General features: G+C 35.9%; 1 protein-coding gene and 1 long non-coding RNA gene across 3 annotated transcripts; one reads left to right on the top strand and one right to left on the bottom strand.

Moving 5' to 3' along the window:
• Positions 1-705: 705 nt before the first annotated feature.
• Positions 706-19,782, top strand: LOC149166250 (uncharacterized). Of its 2 annotated transcripts, XM_089432503.1 has the most exons (3): positions 706-722; positions 16,006-16,526; positions 16,894-19,782. In XM_089432503.1, the coding sequence occupies exon 3, from the start codon at positions 16,939-16,941 to the stop codon at positions 19,351-19,353; it is 2,415 nt and encodes an 804-aa protein (XP_089288629.1). In that variant the 5' UTR covers positions 706-722; positions 16,006-16,526; positions 16,894-16,938; the 3' UTR covers positions 19,354-19,782. The 2 variants fall into 2 exon arrangements, with proteins under 2 accessions (XP_089288629.1, XP_089288630.1); XM_089432504.1 differs by lacking the exon at positions 706-722 and having other exon boundaries at positions 15,957-16,526.
• On the bottom strand, positions 7,023-8,113 carry LOC149166251 (uncharacterized). The gene is made up of 2 exons (XR_016260408.1): positions 7,506-8,113; positions 7,023-7,411 (listed from the first exon to the last, which is right to left on the bottom strand). It is a non-coding gene; the product is annotated as an uncharacterized LOC149166251 (long non-coding RNA).
• Positions 19,783-20,487: the final 705 nt, after the last annotated feature.

Here is a 20,487-nt window from a genome sequence, read left to right as displayed (position 1 = left end):
TGTACTTCAGACTTTATTAAGCATGTGGATAGATTATCGTGGAGTACTCTGTTATTAATACCACACTTGATTCACACTCTAGTTATGCATGATTGGTTTCCGCATGTATTAACACGTGGCGGACAGCCTGCCTAAGGTGTGGTTTTGATGTCCTATCCTACCAAGCATCTTGGCTCAGGACTGTTGATCTCTTGCCACTAATCCGACTATGGGAAAAGTCTCGAAAACTGATACCCTCCTCGACTTCACGCCCTCGGACCCCAGATGGCTCATTGTTGCTCCTGCTTGGACCTATTTTGTTGTTTTGCGATGGCTATGATCTCCTTTAGAGCTCTTTAGGACAGAAGGTATGCCCTGGATCGCAAGAGGTTGAATGGCACACCATTGATTTATAGGTAAGGTCAACGTCTGAAGTTATGGGTGATTTAAAGGTTCGGCCTTAAGAAATGTAGAAACCTCCCGGGGTTGTCCATTGTAAGCTATGCTAAGCTTTGACATTGGTTTGCAAGTATAGGCTTGGAGGAGACAGGGTTAGCCGACAATAGCCAGCTCCCTTTCACACAAAGGAAAAGGTATAAGGCTTTCCATAACCATACTACCTGTTCGCTTTAAAATTTACCATTGTTTTTTTTTCATTTAATCGCTCCATTCTTGATTTAATAGTAAACCCTCCTTGCTCTTTGCAGGTTTGTCTCTGTGGGAAGGAAACGCCATGATAATAGGTAAGAGCACTAAAACATCACTGTCTAATTGCTATTATGCCAAGAGGATTCACCCGAACTAGCTGTTACTAAAAATTTACGGTCATCTTTGAAGGTAAACCATTGTATGGCAATCTAAAGCTTTTGGTCTGCAACTTTTAAGGTCGTATGGGCTTATACGCTCTCGATTCTTTCACAGGTTGGTGTCACGAACTTATAGACTATTCTTCCTGTCGATATAGAGTTTTTTGGAGTGTTCTACTCCTTAGGGTTTCTAATTTACATTATGCAAGCAAGTTATTAATGTTGAGTTATCTTTGTGACAAGTTTGATTGTCGAATACTATATATGAACCTTTGTTTAATGATTATTAAGGGTCTTGAGATGTTATTGGTTTTGAGACTCAAAATTCTCTTTTTAATGGAATCCCAAGCTATATAGCATCATTGGGCAATCTTTCATGCATTGTTATGTTAAATTCGAACTCATAGTTCCTCGACTTATTGCTATAAGAAAGGGTTTGTTGGATACACAGGATTTCTCTATTTTGGGTGCTTACAATGGTTGTTGTATATATGATAGCTAGCATTTGGTGTTCATTCATTTATTTGGATTTGTAATTCATATGTTTTAACATTTGACGCAAGTTTTATGCGTCTCGTGTATTTCGGTTTATATTCTTTGATTATCAAATTTCAGGTCCTGTGACCTTATTTTCACGTGCACCATATTTTTGTGTTCGTTTTGTTGCGATTAGATATGCTAAACCAGATGTGAGGCTTCGGCCGAAATCCCTGGAATTTTTTACTGTATGCTAAACATTTTCATTAATCTTTTTGAGAATTTTATGGGGAAAGTTTTATTCCGAGAATATTACAGTCAAATTAAGTATAATTACATTGACATGTTTTATTTTGCTAAAAGAGTCTATCTTCCCAACCCTACTACCACCGACCCCTCTTGACTGTTGATGACAAATGCCAATTTTCCCTCAGTTGCAGCACTCCTTTTCACTCACAACTTCCAAATGAAGGACCAATTAGCTACTATGATCCTTGACAAAGTAAGCCAAAAGAACCTCATCTCTCAGACCTTCGTCAATCTTAAGCAACGTACTTAAGGCTTGCGACAACTAGGCCTGCTTTCTGTATTGAATGAATGAGCCATTCCTTCGAATGAAGGAGTAATGCGGAACTCGATAGCCAGCCACCAGCTAAATGAGAACTGCCGGGCTGATGTGTGGATGGATGAGTGCCCTTCAGCAAGGGGACATCCTGCGAGCAACCAGGAGCACGGTGCGAGTAGAGGGTCCTTCGGTAATCACGTTAAGTGCCTCCTTTGCGGGGCTCGTGGGGGATTTGTTTTTGAGAGGAAGGGAAGAAGTTCACAATTCGATCTCTCAAAATAGCATAATGACATATATCATATATGCTTTGGCGGAGGTTTTCACATCTTTCCCTCCTATTATAGCCACTATTTACCCACCCACCCCAATCCCCGGAGGTTTTCACATATTTCGATGGCGGCCAGTCAAGCATGCTTACGCATCCTAATAATTAGGCCCCACGAGGACCCTTTAGGGGGCTCGACTGATAAGGAGAGGAGGGCGGAGGTTTTCTTCAAGGATGGGTGTGTTAGGCCAAGCTTGGCGGAGGTTTTTTCAAGATTTACCTCTCAATTTACTTATTGGGTGGGGGGGCTTTTGGTCGAGCACCTAAAGGTGATGGCGGCTTTCATCGTAAGGAAAAAGGTTTGACATGTAATCAGTTGTTCGAAATATATTTCCGAAATCTGTTAAAAATGACATTTGTAAATCTGTATATCTCCTATCCAATGTATTAGGTTAAACTCAGAAATTCAGCACAGAGGTGATCCCTTTGTTTTTTTTTTCATTTTTTTATTTACTTATCTTGTATGCTAGATATAATTTCTGAAATTCATCATTCTCAATAGTATTCTAGGGTTTGATTTATACAACTATTGTTCATTAAAGTTATAATAGCTACAGTCTGACATTCATGATATACTTGCATAGTGCATATTTATTACCTGATATTTCTAGAATCATGTAAAGAGACTAACTCTAAAAACTGGGACTCTTCATACTACTTACCTGTTACCCTGCAAACAATAATGATAAAATAATACTTTCCATAAAGTCTCTCCTACCAGCCACGAGTCTGGCCATCACGTCCAGACTCCCTGAGCATTTTTTCCTTTCCATTCCTTTCCATGCTAGAATTTATCCAGTTACTAAGGGCTATCCAGCCTCCAATTTGTACTCTTTGTTCACTGTGCTGAGCCCACCTAGCTCCAAGAGTCTTTGTTGTTCTATGTCCCTCTTTATATTACCTCTCTCAGGCAGATGGTAACCACTTCTTGGCAACTGTTCTTTTAAATGAATAAACAATTTTATTTAAAGTATTACCACCTATAATTTAAGTAATTGCCACATGCTTTTCTTGGCTCCTTCCAATAATAATTCATATTGCTTATCAAATTAAATAACATTTTAAAATATCCTTTTAGAAAAAACAGACCTAATAAATTTCGTGAGACTTTATCAGTGGGGCTGTTACAAATTCAGTGTAAAACCATATGTACTTAAAGCAACCACATTAATCAAGCGTTAGAACCATAATGTCCTCTGGACCGAAGAAAGTGATAACGATCCCGTGGAAGCTTGAAAAAGAGGAGAGAGATGGGATTTGGAAGAATGCGGGGCAAAGACAGCAATGGTTTGTTAATTGTTGGGATACAAATAGCATCCCTCAATGACATGCTGTCTTCTGTTGACGAAGCAATTTCGTGTATTTTGTCATGTTTTATAACGCTACCATTATTGGGTACTAGGGTAAAGCTAAGTTGGAAAAAGAGGAGATCTGCAAGCATGGGCACACGAGGGATAGTTTGTCGCCGTCTGCTGTCACTGCAAATTTCACAAGTATAAAATCGCGTACTTGTCGGTGATTTGCATGGAGGACCGCAACGCCAAGACGTAATGCTCCAAAACACCACAGATTTCTAATCCCACAGCAAATAATTACTCTGTAGTTCATGACATGCTCTTCGTACCGTGTTGTATCATTCAAACCAATCGCATTCCTACACCAACTTTTGGTCCGGGCCGACGGCCGAGGGGGTCTTTCGTTTTTAGTGGCCAATCATAAGACTGTTTTCCTCGAAAAGTAGAGAAATAAATCTGACATTATGAGGGTTTTAGGGTTTCGCCAAGGGGTTGAACTTAGATGTGATGTCAACCGCGAGTGGAGGAGAAGCTGGAAAATGAAATGTTACACTGCGGTGTATTATGCCCCAGGGGTTTTCGGGAATTAAGTTGTCGAGAGCTTAAGATTTTTAGGGTTTTAATGTTTTGATGAAGGAAAGGGGACATTAGGGTTTCAGCAAGGAATTCAACTGAGATTTAATCCTGACAGCGATAGGAGGAGAAACTGGAAAAATAGTGTTACACTACGTTGTATTACGGCTCCAGGGGTTTTCGGGACTTACGTTGTTTTAGCAGACTATTTGTTTCTTGCATCATTGATGTAACGAGATTAATCTAAAATTTTTAGGGTTTTAAGCGTTCGGGAAGCGGTTTAACTGAGATCCTCGCTAAATGAGGAGGGCAAGCTGGAAAAGGAAAATATTACTGTGCTGTATCAGGCCCCGGGTTTTTCGGCTATTATGTTGTGTTGGCAGGCTACATTCGGCCTCTTTTATGACTGATGTACAGAGGTTAATCTAAGATATAATTGATGTAGAGAGGTTAATCTAAGATTTTACAGGTTTTAGGGTTTTGGGATGGGGTTGGTGTAGGGAGGTTAATCTAAGATTTTACGGGTTTTAGGGTTTCGAGAAAGGGTTTAACTAAGATTTGATGCTGACAGCAAGAAGAAAAGCGTGAAATAAAAATGTTACTGTGAATTATTTTATGGCCAGGATTTTCGATAATTGGATTGTATGAGCAGGTTATATTTGGTTTCTTATAGAATCGATGGAGAAATTTAATATTTTCATTTTCCATGCAATTCGAGTCGCCGTTAATAGGGGTTGGTCTTAGTGGTCTGTGGATGGTCTAATTTGGAAAGTTGAAGACGTTAAATGTCAGGGAAACAATGCCAAGAGAGCCCCACAATGGTTTTCTAACCTACTGTTTCAATGGAGGCTGCTCAGCCTCGTAGGGACCAGGTAGTCCCAATGTGTTGAGACGATGAAATCGAATCTGTTGCTAACTTACTCGGCTTAGTGCGGATGAGTGGGGGCCTCTGCACTTTGATCGGGGGCCTTCGCAACCCTATGTTTTTTTCGTTAATCTTATAAAAATGGGAAATAAGTAAAACCATAATAATGTTGTTTTTTGGTAGTTGCATTTTGTTTTAAAAAGTTTTCTCCAATGCAGCATGATAGGAATGTTGTAATGTAATGTCTAATAAATAAAATATTTTGATTGGGTGAAAACAAAACAAAAATATTTGATTTGATCAAAACAGAATAAAATAATAGTAAAAATAATCTTTACATGTTAAAAAAAAAAATCGAAATAAACTAATAAAAATAAAAATTTTGGGTTATTATTATCATTGTTTTGTGGAATTGTTGTGTGGAGTTGTGCTCTCCAACCCAATATGGTAATCAAACTAAACGTAAAAATTAAATTAAATTAAAAAATAGAATTGATAATTATAATCATAATTAATAATAAAACCACTCTAGATATATTTTAATTGGAGATCTACCAAGTACGGAGAGGCATCAAATATCTTGAGATGTAAACCTCTTTTAAAATGAAAAAAAGAATTGATCACTCCAGATACTTAATAGATCCAAAATTAGGATGAAACTAAATTGATATACTTCAATTGTAACATGGTATAAGAATGTTTGTCCAAAATATCTCTCACTTCATTACTCATATATCTGAGTGATTTCTATCTCCAAAATTATCTAAAACTTGGACTCAGAGATAAAATTTGTTAACCAAATTAACTATCTTACTCATAATCAAGATTTATATCAAATGCATTTTAAGCACGGTTCAAATCGTTATATTTACAAGTGATATTGTTTTGAAATTCCAACCACGTTTTCATGTATTCTTATAAAATCTGAAATCCTCTCACCATTCACAAACTTCTATATTTTCATTAACTCTTAGAATATGAAATTTGATTTGAGCTTCCAGTTATGAAAAGGTTATTAAAAATGGATAAAATTTGACCAAATTTAGGTTAAAAAGCTCTAATCATGCCCTTAGTTGCATAAAATATTACTAAGATCATTAAGTGAATGTTTTACTAAAAGACATTTTAAATGTTATTATATTTTGATGAGAATTATAGATGGTAATTACCTAGATTATAGGTAGTAATACTTTAACAAAAAAATAAAATTGGTTTGTTTATTTAAAAGAAACTGTTTCCAAGAAACACTTACCCTCTGCCTGAGAAGGGTAATATAGAGAGGGAAGAAGAGCAGAAAATGGCCCTGGAGCTCGATGGAATAAACCAGTGGGAAAAACTTGCTCAGTACATTCGATAAAGAGTACAATTTGAGGCTGGACCGTAGCCCTGAGGCCCTTAGTATTGATTGTAACTAGATTGGATCCAACATGGAGAAGATAGAAGGTGCTCGGGGGAGAGTCAAGAGGAGAGACCTTTCGAATACATTTACAGCACAATTTTTTCAGATAAATGAGATAGCAAACTTTTAAGGAAAATATTGTTGTGTAGAAAGAATATAAAAATGTAATGTACAGTAGCTAAAGTTAATAGTCGTTGAACACTGGCTAACAAAAATTGAAGTACGGATAATTACACCAGATAGAAGCTAACTGTTATGAATAACCAGGGGATGATGCATGACCCAATAAAAGACAACAGTGACTCATATAGTCAAATTTTATAACTATCGCATGAATGAAATAAAGATAAAGTCTAGAGTAAAGATAAGTGCACAATATTGATATATAACCCCCTCTTTGAATGCAATCAATTGCATATAACCTATCATTGCAGCATTTCAGTCTCTCGAGAATATATATGAAGGCTATTACTATTAACAGAAAATAGAAAAGAGTAGCCATTAATTCCATAGTTTGATAGCATCAAAAGACAGCATCATGAATAATCTATCTATATATATATATATATATATATATATATATATATATATATATATATATTTGATAACCTCATATAGTAACATAAAACAAAACAAGAACGAAGCGCAGTAATGCTACTGCGCTTCCCATAATACAGCGAGCCAAAAGAACATAGAAGTAAATGGTTGTTCAAACATAATAGCCAAGGAAAAGGTTGAAGCTATCAGGGTATCTGAATTAACGACATTCTCGGTATCCTCACAAGCTTAATGGAAATAGTCCTATCAGTCAGCCTTTAACATAAACAGAAGTAGGCTCGAAGGCCTTTAAAACCCTTACAAATTACATTTCCAAGATTGGAGAAAAGGGTCGATAGCTGTAGCTGGTCGAATAACCTAAAATAAATTATAGGTCAACATTAACTGTTGCATAATCAACTACCCTACTGTGCCATCGAGGAAAACCCTCATCTCAAACCATCAAATAACTTAACTTGAACGGAAACCAAAAGCTTAGCTCCAACCTGAAAAATAGTGTAAACGCTATAAGCCTCTACGAAGTCAAAGGACGCAGTCTCGAGCAACAAACCCTCTGGCAGGTGGCATACCTGCATTCAAGAATATGAACCAGTCACTACAGGCTAAAGCGAGAAATCTGCCATTCAATACATATACTCAACAGAAAACGAAATGGGTTTTTACCTGAGTTAAGAACGCGGCCTTGGCGAGTCGCCAACTTGCAAAGTTAGGACGAACACTCAATATCATAACTAATTTAAATAGAAGATCATGCTTGAATGAAAAAACCCTCTTGAGACGTGACATGGTTTAGGCTTTCAACAAGAAGCATTGCTATATGATTTTAAAATACATGTTGCGGATGTTTCTGTATTCATTTCTCCTTTCTCCATGACCCGAGCCGTATAAGTCTCCCCTGAACCGTGGTGAGAAAGCTTTAGGACAGGTATAAAGCAGTTAGCCAGATTCACCATAGACTTCCAACACCAGCAATTAAACATTCAGGTTGCAAAACTGAAATATGTACCTACTTTGTCTAGTTTATTAGCCTCCTCTGTCATTATCTCTTGTAGAGAAAAAAAACTAGAGGCCTTGCAGAGCAGCGTGACGCAGAGGAGTGACAACAACAATGAGACCTCAAGGTTTTAGCGCCAAGAGTTAGTTAGGTTAAACCCTAACTCTTCCCTACTGTGTGATGGCAGATGGAAAACCAACGACCGATGGATGGCCACTAGATGGAGCTACATATGAGGGCCCATACAACAAACTAAGCCATGGGAACGTGTGCCTAGTTAACCAGGAGAATCCCCGGCCGGATCTCCCTACCTGTCAAATAAATTACATTTAATTGCATTTAAGTTTGTATGTAGTATCATGGTGTGATATACGTTGCGGTCGATATGATTGTACATAATGTTTAATAGATGTGAAACTATAGTTATATGCCGAATATTGTACATAACGTATAAAATATTTTTTCAAAAGAAATCACATTGAAGATTTTGGTTCATCTTCAAGACACGATGAATAAGCAGATCTGGGAAGAGTGTTAAATAGGGAGATAGGTCAAGCTAATAGCTAGAAAAACGGCTATATTTGACAAGGGGAAAAAAAGGAAAAATTTAATATTATTTAAATAAATTTAATTATTTTATTAATTGTTAATTTAATCAATATATATTGAAGTGAACTTATTAACCCCAAGGTTATATTTGACTAGGGTTTTGATGATATTAATAAATTTATAAAAAGGTTACACTATTTATATTTATCTTATTAATATATTGTTTTATTAATGAACCACACTTGTTGGTTTGAAATGTGATTTCTTCTGAAAAAATATTTTATACACTATGGTATGAGTCACAAAAATTTAAATTTGAATATTGTACCTAATATTTATAAATGTAAATCCATAATTGTATCTCAATTTTTTTTATTTTTTTTTTTTATAGTTTATCTAAAGTTTTTATTAGAAGTGAAGTTGTAGATGTTACACTTAGAGAGAAATTTGAGATTATAAATTCATTCGGAAGTGCTAGAAATCTCTTAGCGAATTTCTATCATAACGGGAACTCCAATCATAATAAAGGAATTAGTTCAATTACTTTTAAAATATATGGACATAAGTCAAATTTGACTTCCGCTTCAAGTTGCTATAAGGGTACTCAAAATGGACCAAAATCTGACCAGACTGGGTGGCAAAAGTTTCATTGAAAGGAAAATTTGAGATTCTAACCCATTCAGAACTGCCAAAAAATCTCTTAGCAAAGCTTTATCATAATGAAAATTTGAAATATAACAGAATTATGGTGAAAGATCTGGACTGAATTTTGACCCCCAAGAAAATAGTTTTTTTCGGTGCCAATTACCCAACGTCTAAGGGTTGAAGATAAGTAACATACATATATTTGGGTATATGTTAGGTACTTCTGAGTATCAGTTATCTTACACTGAAGAGGGATGTAGAAACTCAAATACATGTTATAAAATATATTTTCTCAGATACAACTCAATATTTGAAACACTGTGCAAGCAGAAAGCTAAGGTGCTTTCTTTTCGCCGGATGCTCCATGTAATTCTCCTTTTTTTCTTTGCAAGGAGATGTTTCTGTGTGTTGTAATGAACCCCGTTTCAACAAACTACCAAATGTCATCGAAGAGATTCTACAATCTCTCAAAGAAATCCGGTAAAATGTCAGGATATCGAACTTTGGAGAAAGGAGATTAGGCACACTACTGTGCAGTTTCTTTTTACGGATAGGCATCGTGTTGCGTTACTTTGCATAGGATTCGATTTAAAAGGAACTACCCAGATAAGATGATGTGAGCTTCTTGTTTGTTTGAGCATGGTTTTCGGATACTTTTCAACGCACGGATAAGAATCTGTGAATGACTCAGACAACTTTATATACTGAACTCGTAACTTAAAAAAAACCAAACTTAGATCTTAGTAAATGGGAAACGCCAAATTTTATTTTATCCTTTTTTCAATATATTTTTCGAACTGGTAACATTTTACAGGCCGCTAGGCATTAAAACCAAAGGTAAGGTTAATTGGTTTTTTTTCAAATTTTTTGTTATTATAGAAATTGGTAATTTGGCTGGTTTATAGAAATTGGTAATTGGGTTGGTTTACGTATTCCTGAGATATGTGGCCAGCAGGCAGTATAGTGACGCTGCTGAAGAAGCATTATATTACAATATATAACATTTTTTTTAAAGGTTAATTGGTTTTTTTTCCAAATTTTTTGTTATTATAGAAATTGGTAATTGGGTTGGTTTATAGAAATTGGTAATTGGGTTGGTTTATAGAAATTGGTAATTGCCTATTCTTGAGATATGTGAGATATGTGGCCAGCAGGCAGTATAGTGACCCTGCTGAAAAAGCATTATATTATAATATATAACATTGGTAATTCGGCTGGTTTATAGAAATTGGTAATTGGGTTGGTTTACCTATTCGTGACATATGTGAGATATGTGGCCAACAGGCAGTATAGTGACGCTGCTGAAGAAGCATTATATTACAATATATAACAATTTTTTTTAAAGGGGAGACCTTACAATATATACAAAGCATTATATTACAATATATAACATTGGTAATTGGGCTGGTTTATAGAAATTGGTAATTGGGTTGGTTTACCTATATTGGTAATTGGTAATTGGGTTGGTTTACCTATTCTTGAGATATGTGAGATATGTGGCCAGCAGGCAGTATAGTGACGCTGCTGAAGAAGCATTATATTACAATATATAACAATTTTTTTTAAAGGGGAGACCTTACAATATATACAATCTGTACAACTGATACAATATATAACATTTTTTTTTTTAAAGAGAGACCTTACAATATATACAATCTGTACAACAGATATCCGTACAATACGTTGTGTCACACTTATAGCAACCCAACAATACACTATTCGGCGTGAATGGACCCTGGGTGAGAAGGGCAATAGTGCTTCGTCCCAACCACCGGGGACAACAGGGAATGACATATAACATATGTTTGGCTGATTTACTCATAAGGTATAGGGTTAGTAGGGAGTATAGTAAATTTGAGAAATTTAAATAAAAAATTTCATAATACATAATATTTCAATATAATAGTGATTTTTATTGAATTGCTCAAAAAAAAATTAATGTTATTAAAATTTAAACTCATTCACTGTTATAAATAATTAAAAATAATATGAAATTAAAACATTTAAATATAATTTCATACTTCATTATTATTAACATAAATTTATTTTAAGCAATATAACATGAGTTCATCGGATCAAATTTCTTCATGTGCAAACTTACATGAACCTATAAAAATCAAATTTTTTCATGTGCAAACTTATTTTAGAGTGAAAGAAACCAATGTATAATTTTCCATTATTTAAATTGTATTCTTGAATAATATATATTTTCAAGTATATCCCAATATTAATTTATATTGAAATATTTTATTAACAACTTATATTAGATATTTTATTTTAAACAATATTAAAAGTTTTTATTTTAACATATTTTTTTTATATATAGATATATATGAAATTGATATTCACATAAGTTGGTTAAGGTAGATTTTCAAATAATTTATTTAAATAAAATGTTAAAATATTTTTGAAAAGTATAAGTTTAAACATCTTTTTTTTTATTTACTTCTAATTATTTTACATTAAATTATATTTCGTAATATGGACTACTAATTAAACATGTTTAGCATATTCCCTTTTATTTTTTATTATAGCTAGCTACTAACTCCAAGTTGGGCATGGACATACTTGCACATTGCTTTCACACTAGGCTATAGAGTTGAGCACGGGCATACTTACACATTGCCTTCACATTGGGCTGTAGAATGAGCATCTCGTCTCAACAATCATCTTATTAATTAAACTGTGCTTAAAAAACAAAAAAGTTTATTGTTCATTAAAAGTTAAGTCATTCAAAACTATAGATAATTAAAAGAATATGATATTAAAAAGTTTAAATGCAGTTTCATGGATTGCATAAAAATATTTGAGTTGTCTTTAGTGCAATTTTTTGGAAGCTTTTTCCGTGGGTTTTTCTGGTTTAATTTCTCTAAAATCTGGCAGAAATTACTGAAATCACAAGTTTGATGGGTAACCCCTGCACAATCGAAATGCCCTAGGAGTTTTTCACGGTGTTGAATCCATATATACAATCAAAAAGCCAGTTTAAATAACACAACAAGTTTGATGGGTAACCCCTGCACAATCGAAATGCCCTAGGGGTTTTTCACGGTGTTGAATCCATATATACAATCAAAAAGCCAGTTTAAATAACACAAATCAAGATTTCACATCAATTTTTTCAGCTGGATTCCGACACTAGAAAATCTAAAAAATTGCATTAAAAACAACTCCAAAAATATTTATATAAAAATCTTCGTGTAAAATAAAAAAACAAAAATATAGCCCATGGGGCTTTGGATTGACGGTGAATGGGTGTACTGTTAAGGCACTTCTTGTGATCGGTCACTGGTTCAAATCCCTCGTGGGTACTTACTTACCAAAAAAAATATACTCCCGATCGGGATGTGTAATGAGATAAGTGAGGGTGGCAGGGGTAGTTATGATTACGGAAGGACAGCCGGTCATAACCACAGGGCTGAAGCCGCCCTTCCAACCAAGATAATGAGTAGTAGGTCAGCGCAGGGCCCAAGAAATCGGAGTGGGGGAGGTGGACTACAGGTGATTAGAAGAAGTGGCGGCGGTAATGGAAGAGGGAGAAGGTTGGTGAGGAGATATTATATGAAGGTGGCAGAGGGGAACGGAAAGGGTATTCCAAGCGAGACGAAGGCGGAGCAGAGCGCAGCGCAGTCGGCAGGAGCCATCAGGGAGGATTGTGATTACGGGTATGTGAAACCTGAGACCCCTGTACCCCTTTACTCCGTTACAGTAGGTAGTATGGATAAGTTAAATTCATGTGAAGTCCCTGTAGAAGGAAAGGGCTGGAGCGAGGTCGCCCTCCCCTCAGCACTGCATTGTGAGGGATAATTGAGTCAGAATTGGAGGAGGATCCATGGCGAACGGGGAAACTGTAGCCGGGAGCATAGCCCAGGAAGAAATTCGAGAAATGAAGGGAAGCAATCCACCACAATAGCAGAGGGGAAGCCGGAGAAAGGGGATTCGAAAGTTATGGCCTTAGCCCACCAAGTGATATGCCTGACAGAGGGTCTTATACATCTCCTGTATACTGATAATGGTGAACAATGTCAAACCCAAAAACAAGGCGGTGACTGCAATAGAAAGAGAGGAAATGGTAGTGGGAGAAGATGATAGGAAACTTGAAAATCTGATTCCGGTGATTGATAATTGTCAACAGGTAAGGAAAGCAACCAGGATGGCACATTCAGGTCGCGGCAGAGGACGCGAAGGCAGAGGACGACCAAGGCGTGAGAACGAGGAAAGTCGGCCAACAGAACCCCCAAGCAACCCGAGCAGAGGAAGACGGTCCACACTGACTGCAGTTCAGGAAGCGGCAAGAGCATACCGGGAAGGTACGAGTGAGGACATCCGCCGAATCATCCAAGACATGGAGACCAGTGTGTTGGAGGAGCAGACCGTATCTAAGACAAAAGAATGGGCGGAAGTGATTCGAGACCGAGGGAACACGCAGGGTAGACTGACTCTGTATAGACAGTCTTTTCATATCTACTGGGTTCTCAAACGCCTCCTGGCAAAAGCACTGGAACATGTAGCAAAATAAATGACGGAAATCGCAAATGGTATGCCGAATCTGCAGAAGGAAATGAAAAACTTCTAGGTAATAAAGATTAGACAGAACAACAAACTGGAAGAGATGTCACAGCTGCTGTCCAAAATGGTTAGATCAATCCAAGTCAGGAGGAACAAAGGGACACTCCCATGGAAATGGACCACAATGCAGGCACGAGAGAGGAATGATCCTCTTGAGCATTTTTTGTGGTTTCTGATTTTTTATTTTCACAGGCTTATGCATGTTAGCTACTTAATAGGTAGTTTCAGGTGTATAGTGCATATAGCTAGTATGGAAAGACTCATGAAATTTTGCTTTTGGAATGCTTATAACAAACTGAGGTGGCCAACAGACCTGGTTTCCCTTCGGGGCAGGTTGAGGCCACCAAAACGATGTATCTGGTTTTGTTTATCATAAATAGAAAAGAAAGGCACTACCTACACTTACAAAAAAAAAAAAAAAAAAAAATATAAAAATTATTGAAAGATTGAAAAGAAAAAGACAGGCTTACTGTGATGAGAAAAGAGAGATTTAGCTCAAGTTCAATATTCTCTGATATCCATGAATATGCACTACCCTGCCTCACAGACCTACTAGGTCAACTACATTCCTACTCTTCCTACCTAATCTCCTCGTATTCATACTCTTACATCATATTCAATTCCTACTCTTCCTACCAAATCTCTTCGTATTCATACTCTCACTTCATATTCATACTCTGGCTACTCAGACCGCGACAAGGCTGAGAAAAGTAATGAACGTAATGCGTAGGTACAATAAAAATAGTTTGTAGGAAGGTACATGTATATTATGTCATGAACGACTTCAACTTTGCAGAATCTTGATCAGTAAGATTTAAACGACATCAGCTCTGCATGTCGGGTTGTGTCGACGGCAATATAATTTATTTTATTTTATAGCAGTTAGATTCGACTGGCCTTTCACGGGGGACCCGTTGTTCTGAACTTTCCATAAAGTTGACAATTCGTGATAGCTGTTATCTGTAATTGTTTGTTTGGCCTGACTAAAGCAACGTCGGCTCTATATCCATTTGTATCCCCTGGCCAACCGATCAGTGTTGGATACTGTAGAATAGTTGGCCCTCAAATAAAACATTTTCTGTAAGGTAAAACCTTCGTTTAGCATCATCGAAAAACATGACTCGGGTATATTTTCATTACACCGTTACTCTAACCGTTATATCCCAAGTTATTTTTCAGTCAAATTTATCTAGAATTTAGCATGGATTCCATATATGTAGTCAAAAAATATTTTAAATAATAATTAAAAATAATGATTTTTTTTAATTTAATTTATTGGGAATTTTAATCTTGAATTTCACAATTTACATCATACTTCATCACATGGGGATGGTCAATCACGCTGGCTCCATACACTTAAACGCTTATGAAAGATTAAGATTTGATAAAAAAATGTTTGCCTTTAACTCACTGAGAATTTTAATCTTGAATTTCACAATTTACATCATACTTCATAACATGGCGATGGCCAATCAAGCTAGCTCCACAGATACTTCATAACATGGCGATGGCCAATCAAGCTAGCTCCATAGAGTTATGAAAGGTCAAGATTTGATAAAAAAATATTTACCAAATTCTGACCAAAAAATGTAAAACTTATAGAGTACCACTTCATTACAATTCAAGTTTGTTTTAATTGTAGAATCTTTTTATGAATTTGGTTTTACTTACTTTTATCTCAATTATAAAATCTAGGAATATGAGTTTGGTTTTACCTACCTTTATCTCAATTGTAAACTCTAGAAATATTCTAAAATATCCAAGTTCATTTTAATTGTAGAATTTATTTATTACTTTCAGTTTGAGTATCTTTATTTTAGTTCATTTTAATTGTAGAATTTATTTATTACTTTCGGTTTGAGTATCTTTATTTTAATGGTAAAATTGTAAAGTTTTTAGATATTTTTATTTTAATGATAAACATTAGGAATATTCTAGAATTTTATAGATAAAGACATCAAGAATGAGCTCAAATAATTCACGGAATTCCTTTAAAAAATTTCTAGAATCTATGATCAAATAAAATTCGAACTTCGACATTAATATAGAATATTAACAATTCTGATTAAAGGGAAGAAACCCAAAATTTCAGGTTTATGTTTAATTCAATGACTCAATGAAAACTTTATAACCAAAAATTTGAGCGAAATTTATTTGCCTATCCATTTTGAGTGCGACTTCCCTGTTTGATTTGGGGATCCATAAGAAGTGAAAGTCATTCCTGATAAAAGATAGCCACTTGTGTCAGACTGCCGATTAGCTTTAGAAAGTTGTAGATGATGAAATTCTAAATAGTCATCGGCAGTTTCTCTATTGCTGTAGAATTATCAGAGACAGCTGTCTCTGTGTCAGAAGGCACTGTTCACTGACGTAGGAGGAATTTAATAATATGGAATGTGTTTACAGTGCCAGAACGGAATGAATGAGAGGAACAAATAATAACATCGAGCATGGATGCCCAGAACCGTATGACTATATATTTCGGCATTATTCTAGGAGTGGGATTGATTCTGTGCTGCAATATTACAGCCTGAAGCACCAGTTCGTAACTGTCAGGTCCTCTTTCGGTGTCGTGACTGGGAATGTGCTCCCGAGTTGCAGATACGGTGCTCGCATGATGCAGAGAGAAAGGAATTTTTCCACATTCGTTACTACTTGATCCAATACTATGTATTGCGTTAATCTGGAATGATTTGCAGTTATTGGCTGAATCACAACCTAATAAAATTTCCCTGAAGAGAAATATGTTTGTGATAAAGTTGGGGCCGCATATGTTTGTAAAGACAACCTGCTTATGTGACATTATTTCTGGTTTTTGTATGAGGCTCTGAACCGGTCTATAGGCTTTAATTGGGTACACTAAAATGCTGGAAACGTTACAGCAGAGCTAGGAGATATTATTTTTCCTGGATATCCTCCTTTAGCAGGTATGTAATATGTATAGGTATAGGATCCCTTCTTTGTTATTTAAAGAATCCTTATCGACTAGTGCTTACATTCACATCTCGAACTTTATAGTTTCATAAGTTTAAGTCACCATTTACTGAAGACGGTGCTTAGCAAGTGCTACCTTTAGTTCAAACAAATAAGCTGCATAAGGCATCTGGGTAGTATAGATGGATATTTATTCAAGAAAGATTTGTTAAAATGTTTGAAGTCTGTAGAGAAATTTCTGTTTGTTTGCCAACGAATTTCAAATTTTGTTTTTTTTATTAGGTTTGATCTAGTCTCTTGCAATTTTAGTGATAAGCATTCTATTGTATGTAGATTAATCTTTTTCTATTTAAAATACAGGTTAAGTCGACCCAAAAATATAAAAGATATAACTTGATTCATAAGATGGAATTAAGGAATGAATTCATAGAACCAGAGAAAAGTGTCCGGATGGTTCCAGGACCAAATGGTATGTCCTTCCAAAGAAACTCTTATAGTAAAGAGCAGAAGCAAAAAGATTTGAAAATTTTGAGAGAAACTACAGAGGAGAATCATGAGAGTTCCATAAACATTGAAAATTACAAGACTTATATAAGAGATGCTGAGAATGGGGACGTTTCATTTTCTTCTTATCTGATGGTTGGTTCACAGGAAGCGCCCAGCATCACATTGAAGAAATGTCTGGTAGATCACATTCAATCTAAAGAACAGGCAAAGGATGTGGCATCTTTTCCCATTGCCAGTTGCAGGAAATCAGATGCATCATTTGAGCTTGGGCCCAGACCAAAGCCTATCGAAAGTTCCTTCATCGGTCCTGCAAAATCTGCAATAGGCAATACCATGGTAGAATCAAAGTCTCCATATCAATATAGTTATGGGGAGAACCAAATGGGTGTATCAAACGGGTCTAGTTCATTTGTAAGGGGTCTACAGAAGCAAAAATCAACCGGTAAAAGGGTACCTGTCATAGGGAGGCAAATGTCGGACTCTGAGATTAGTATTTTCAAAGCAGAGAGATATTTCAGTGGTCAAGATGAAAAGAAAGCAGAAACAGATGAATCAAAAAGCAGTGAAAACGTGCAGAAGCTAATAGACAACCCAATAGGAAAAATAGAGGCAAAAAGAAGGGGCTTTTTGGTTCATGATATGTTAAATAATTCTCATGCATCTCGTTCTAAAAATCCTTCGTTTTCTTCCATAGATGTTAGTCGCGGTTTCAGATCGATGTCCTTTCCAGGAGGAACAACCCCAACAACGTCTTCAGAGGCTAGCTGGAACAACCATTCTGGATTGCTTTCCAATTTCGCCAGAGTTTCTGTAACACCTCCGCTCCATAAGTTGCCTACAAGAGACACAAAGAGAGCAACGGGAAAGTGGAGTATTTCTAGCTTTGGGTGCAAATGCCCGTGTTCGGGTAAGAAATCTGTGGAGATTGACGATACGTTAATAGAAGCCAGAAGGGCTGCTTCGGCGCCGAATTCCTTGCATTCATCTCGTCTGAATAGTCCGCTGAGCTCCACAAAATACCGCTGTCCAGATGAAATGAGCCCAGGCAAGTCCAGGGAAACACATAAGTCTTCAGTGAGTTTCATCAATGGAGAACCAGAGAAGCAGGTGAATGCAACAACTGGAGGAATAAAATTAAAAGCTCCTGTAAATCCTCTCAGTTCTGTCGATAATTCGCAGTTCAAGCCGGATTTGGAGCACACTAGAACAGATGCTAGAAAGTTTGGTGAAGTTTCTAATATCATTTCTGCACCCCATGAATTTGGAGAAAGAAATTGTCAGAGAAGAATCATGGGTACTTCCTCTAGTAAAGAGGATGTGTTTTCCTTCCCCATTCTGCAAGATAACGTCCCAAATTCTGTCAATTCCAATTTGGAATCAAAAGAAAAAATGAGACCATCATTACAAGTGATTGCAGGTTCTTCTTTTCATGGGGTCCCTAGTGACTCCATGGAAGAGATGCCCAAGTCAGGTTTACATAGTCGACTGATGCTATTTTCTCTGGATAAAACCCGGAAGAGTTTTGCCTTCAATTCTGCAAGGATGTCTGCATCCAAATTTGATGGGGAGCAGTCGAGGAAGAAAGAGGGAGGCCTGAAATATCATGAGAACGATGTAGTAGACGATGGAGAAAATAATAAGCACGACGCAGAAAGCGATTCCAGCTCTGATCTCTTCGAAATCGAGAGTTTATCAACCCAAGGAACAGGTTATCCACTTTACAATCGAAGAAAAGATTCAATGGAAATCAGCCATATGGACGATATTTCCAGTATTCAATCCAGTTATGCTCCAAGTGAGGTTCCCCTCAATCGTCCCGATAATTCTTTTCAGTTCACAAGCACCGAAGACGCAGTCACGCCTTCTGCACTTAGCTCGTGTTACGAACCCAGCGAGGCCTCCGTAGATTGGAGTGCCACCACAGGAGATACAATGGACAAATCCAGCTTGGGCAATTTTTCATCTTATTATGAAACCTTGAAGATGGCTAGTAAACATTCTATATCAGGGTTCAAAGAAAATACTTACAGGGCAAGCAATTTCAATTCCAGGAGAAGTGCCGGGATGTTGGGATGTGGATGTGAGAAAGCTGTACAAGTAGCAGAGACTAATTCATATCCTATCATCCATACCCAGCAACGGAGGGCAGTTTGCAAGAGAAGCTATAGTGTGCCTCCTTCAAGAATGAACATTCAGGGCGAGAGCAGGGTGGCGGATCTAAATGTTTCTGCAACATTTGAAAACAGATGCACGACATCTGATCTCATCACAGGGAAGAGATCTATCTCTCAAAACCGTGCTGGTCATTATTAAATCATATGATTATTCCCGATAATTCCAGTTTGTTATCCATCAAAACATCCATGGGCCAATAGGTTGTGGGCTTATTCGAATTTGTAGCTTAGCATTAGTGATACTTCATTAATTGTGAACAGGTTGAATTTCCTAGACTACTATAATTATTCTAAACTCAATGCTGTTAGAGTTATGAGTATTATGGTGAACACTTGGTAGAACTCTGTAAACTTTCGGCTTTCTCACTCGTGGATGTTCAGAAATTATAACTGGCGACACTGGTCGATGTATACAAGTATGTGTGTATAATCCTACGATCTCCTGCCAAGTGGGGTTGTTCTCTCAAATCTGGGATACATTTCATATTGATATCATTATACAAAACTTGCAAGGTGGGGTTGTCCTCTAAAATCTGGGATACATTTCAGAATGATATCATTATTCTAAACCTCGATATGAAATATCTTTATTCAAATAGATAATGCAGAATTTTAAATTGCATATGTAATTTTGAAATTTTTAATTTTTATGCTGTTTAAATATATTAATTTTGGTTGAATCAAAATATTTTTAATAAAAAATTATATTATATTGAGTCATGTGAAGGTTGGGTAATTGACTGTTTTGTCTATGTTATCTAAAGAGTCTGCCACCATCTTTTATTTATGTTTTTTTATTTTTATTTTCACATTTAAGTTAGCTCAATTTGTAATAATTTTGTTATTATTATATAGATTGTTCAATGAAAAATCAATTGATTTTAACTTTTAAAACTTTCATTTTTTCACCAAAGTTTTAATACAAATTTATATTATTCTTTATTTTAATAATTTTTAATAAAATTTTCAATGATGTTTTTTTAATTTATATTATTTCAACCTAATACCAACTCCTATATGGAGATATAACCATTGTTTGTTTGAGAAATTTATTTACATCTTATATTTTAATAATTTATAAGAGATATAAAATACTATTTTTCGTTAACTTTCGTTACAATATGAAACATTAAGTTTTGTTGATGCATTGTATTATATTATGAAAACATTGGCTAGCAAAATTTGTCCATAAGTATTTATTTGATTTCTATAAATAGTGAACATAATTACATAACTATGCTATTTCAGTTTGTATGAGCTGAAATACAACATC

The sequence above is a fragment of the Pinus tabuliformis genome, chromosome 5_1, assembly GCF_031772625.1.
Source record: "Pinus tabuliformis cultivar Carrire ecotype Pingquan chromosome 5_1, CPIR1, whole genome shotgun sequence".
In the NCBI taxonomy this organism is placed as follows: Eukaryota; Viridiplantae; Streptophyta; class Pinopsida; order Pinales; family Pinaceae; genus Pinus; species Pinus tabuliformis.
This window is presented reverse-complemented; position numbering and strand designations above follow the sequence as displayed.

Bases quoted from the DNA above. Each gene is read 5' to 3' on its own strand.
- LOC149166250 (XM_089432503.1), top strand. From the start codon at position 16,939: ATGGAATTAAGGAATGAATTCATAGAACCAGAGAAAAGTGTCCGGATG.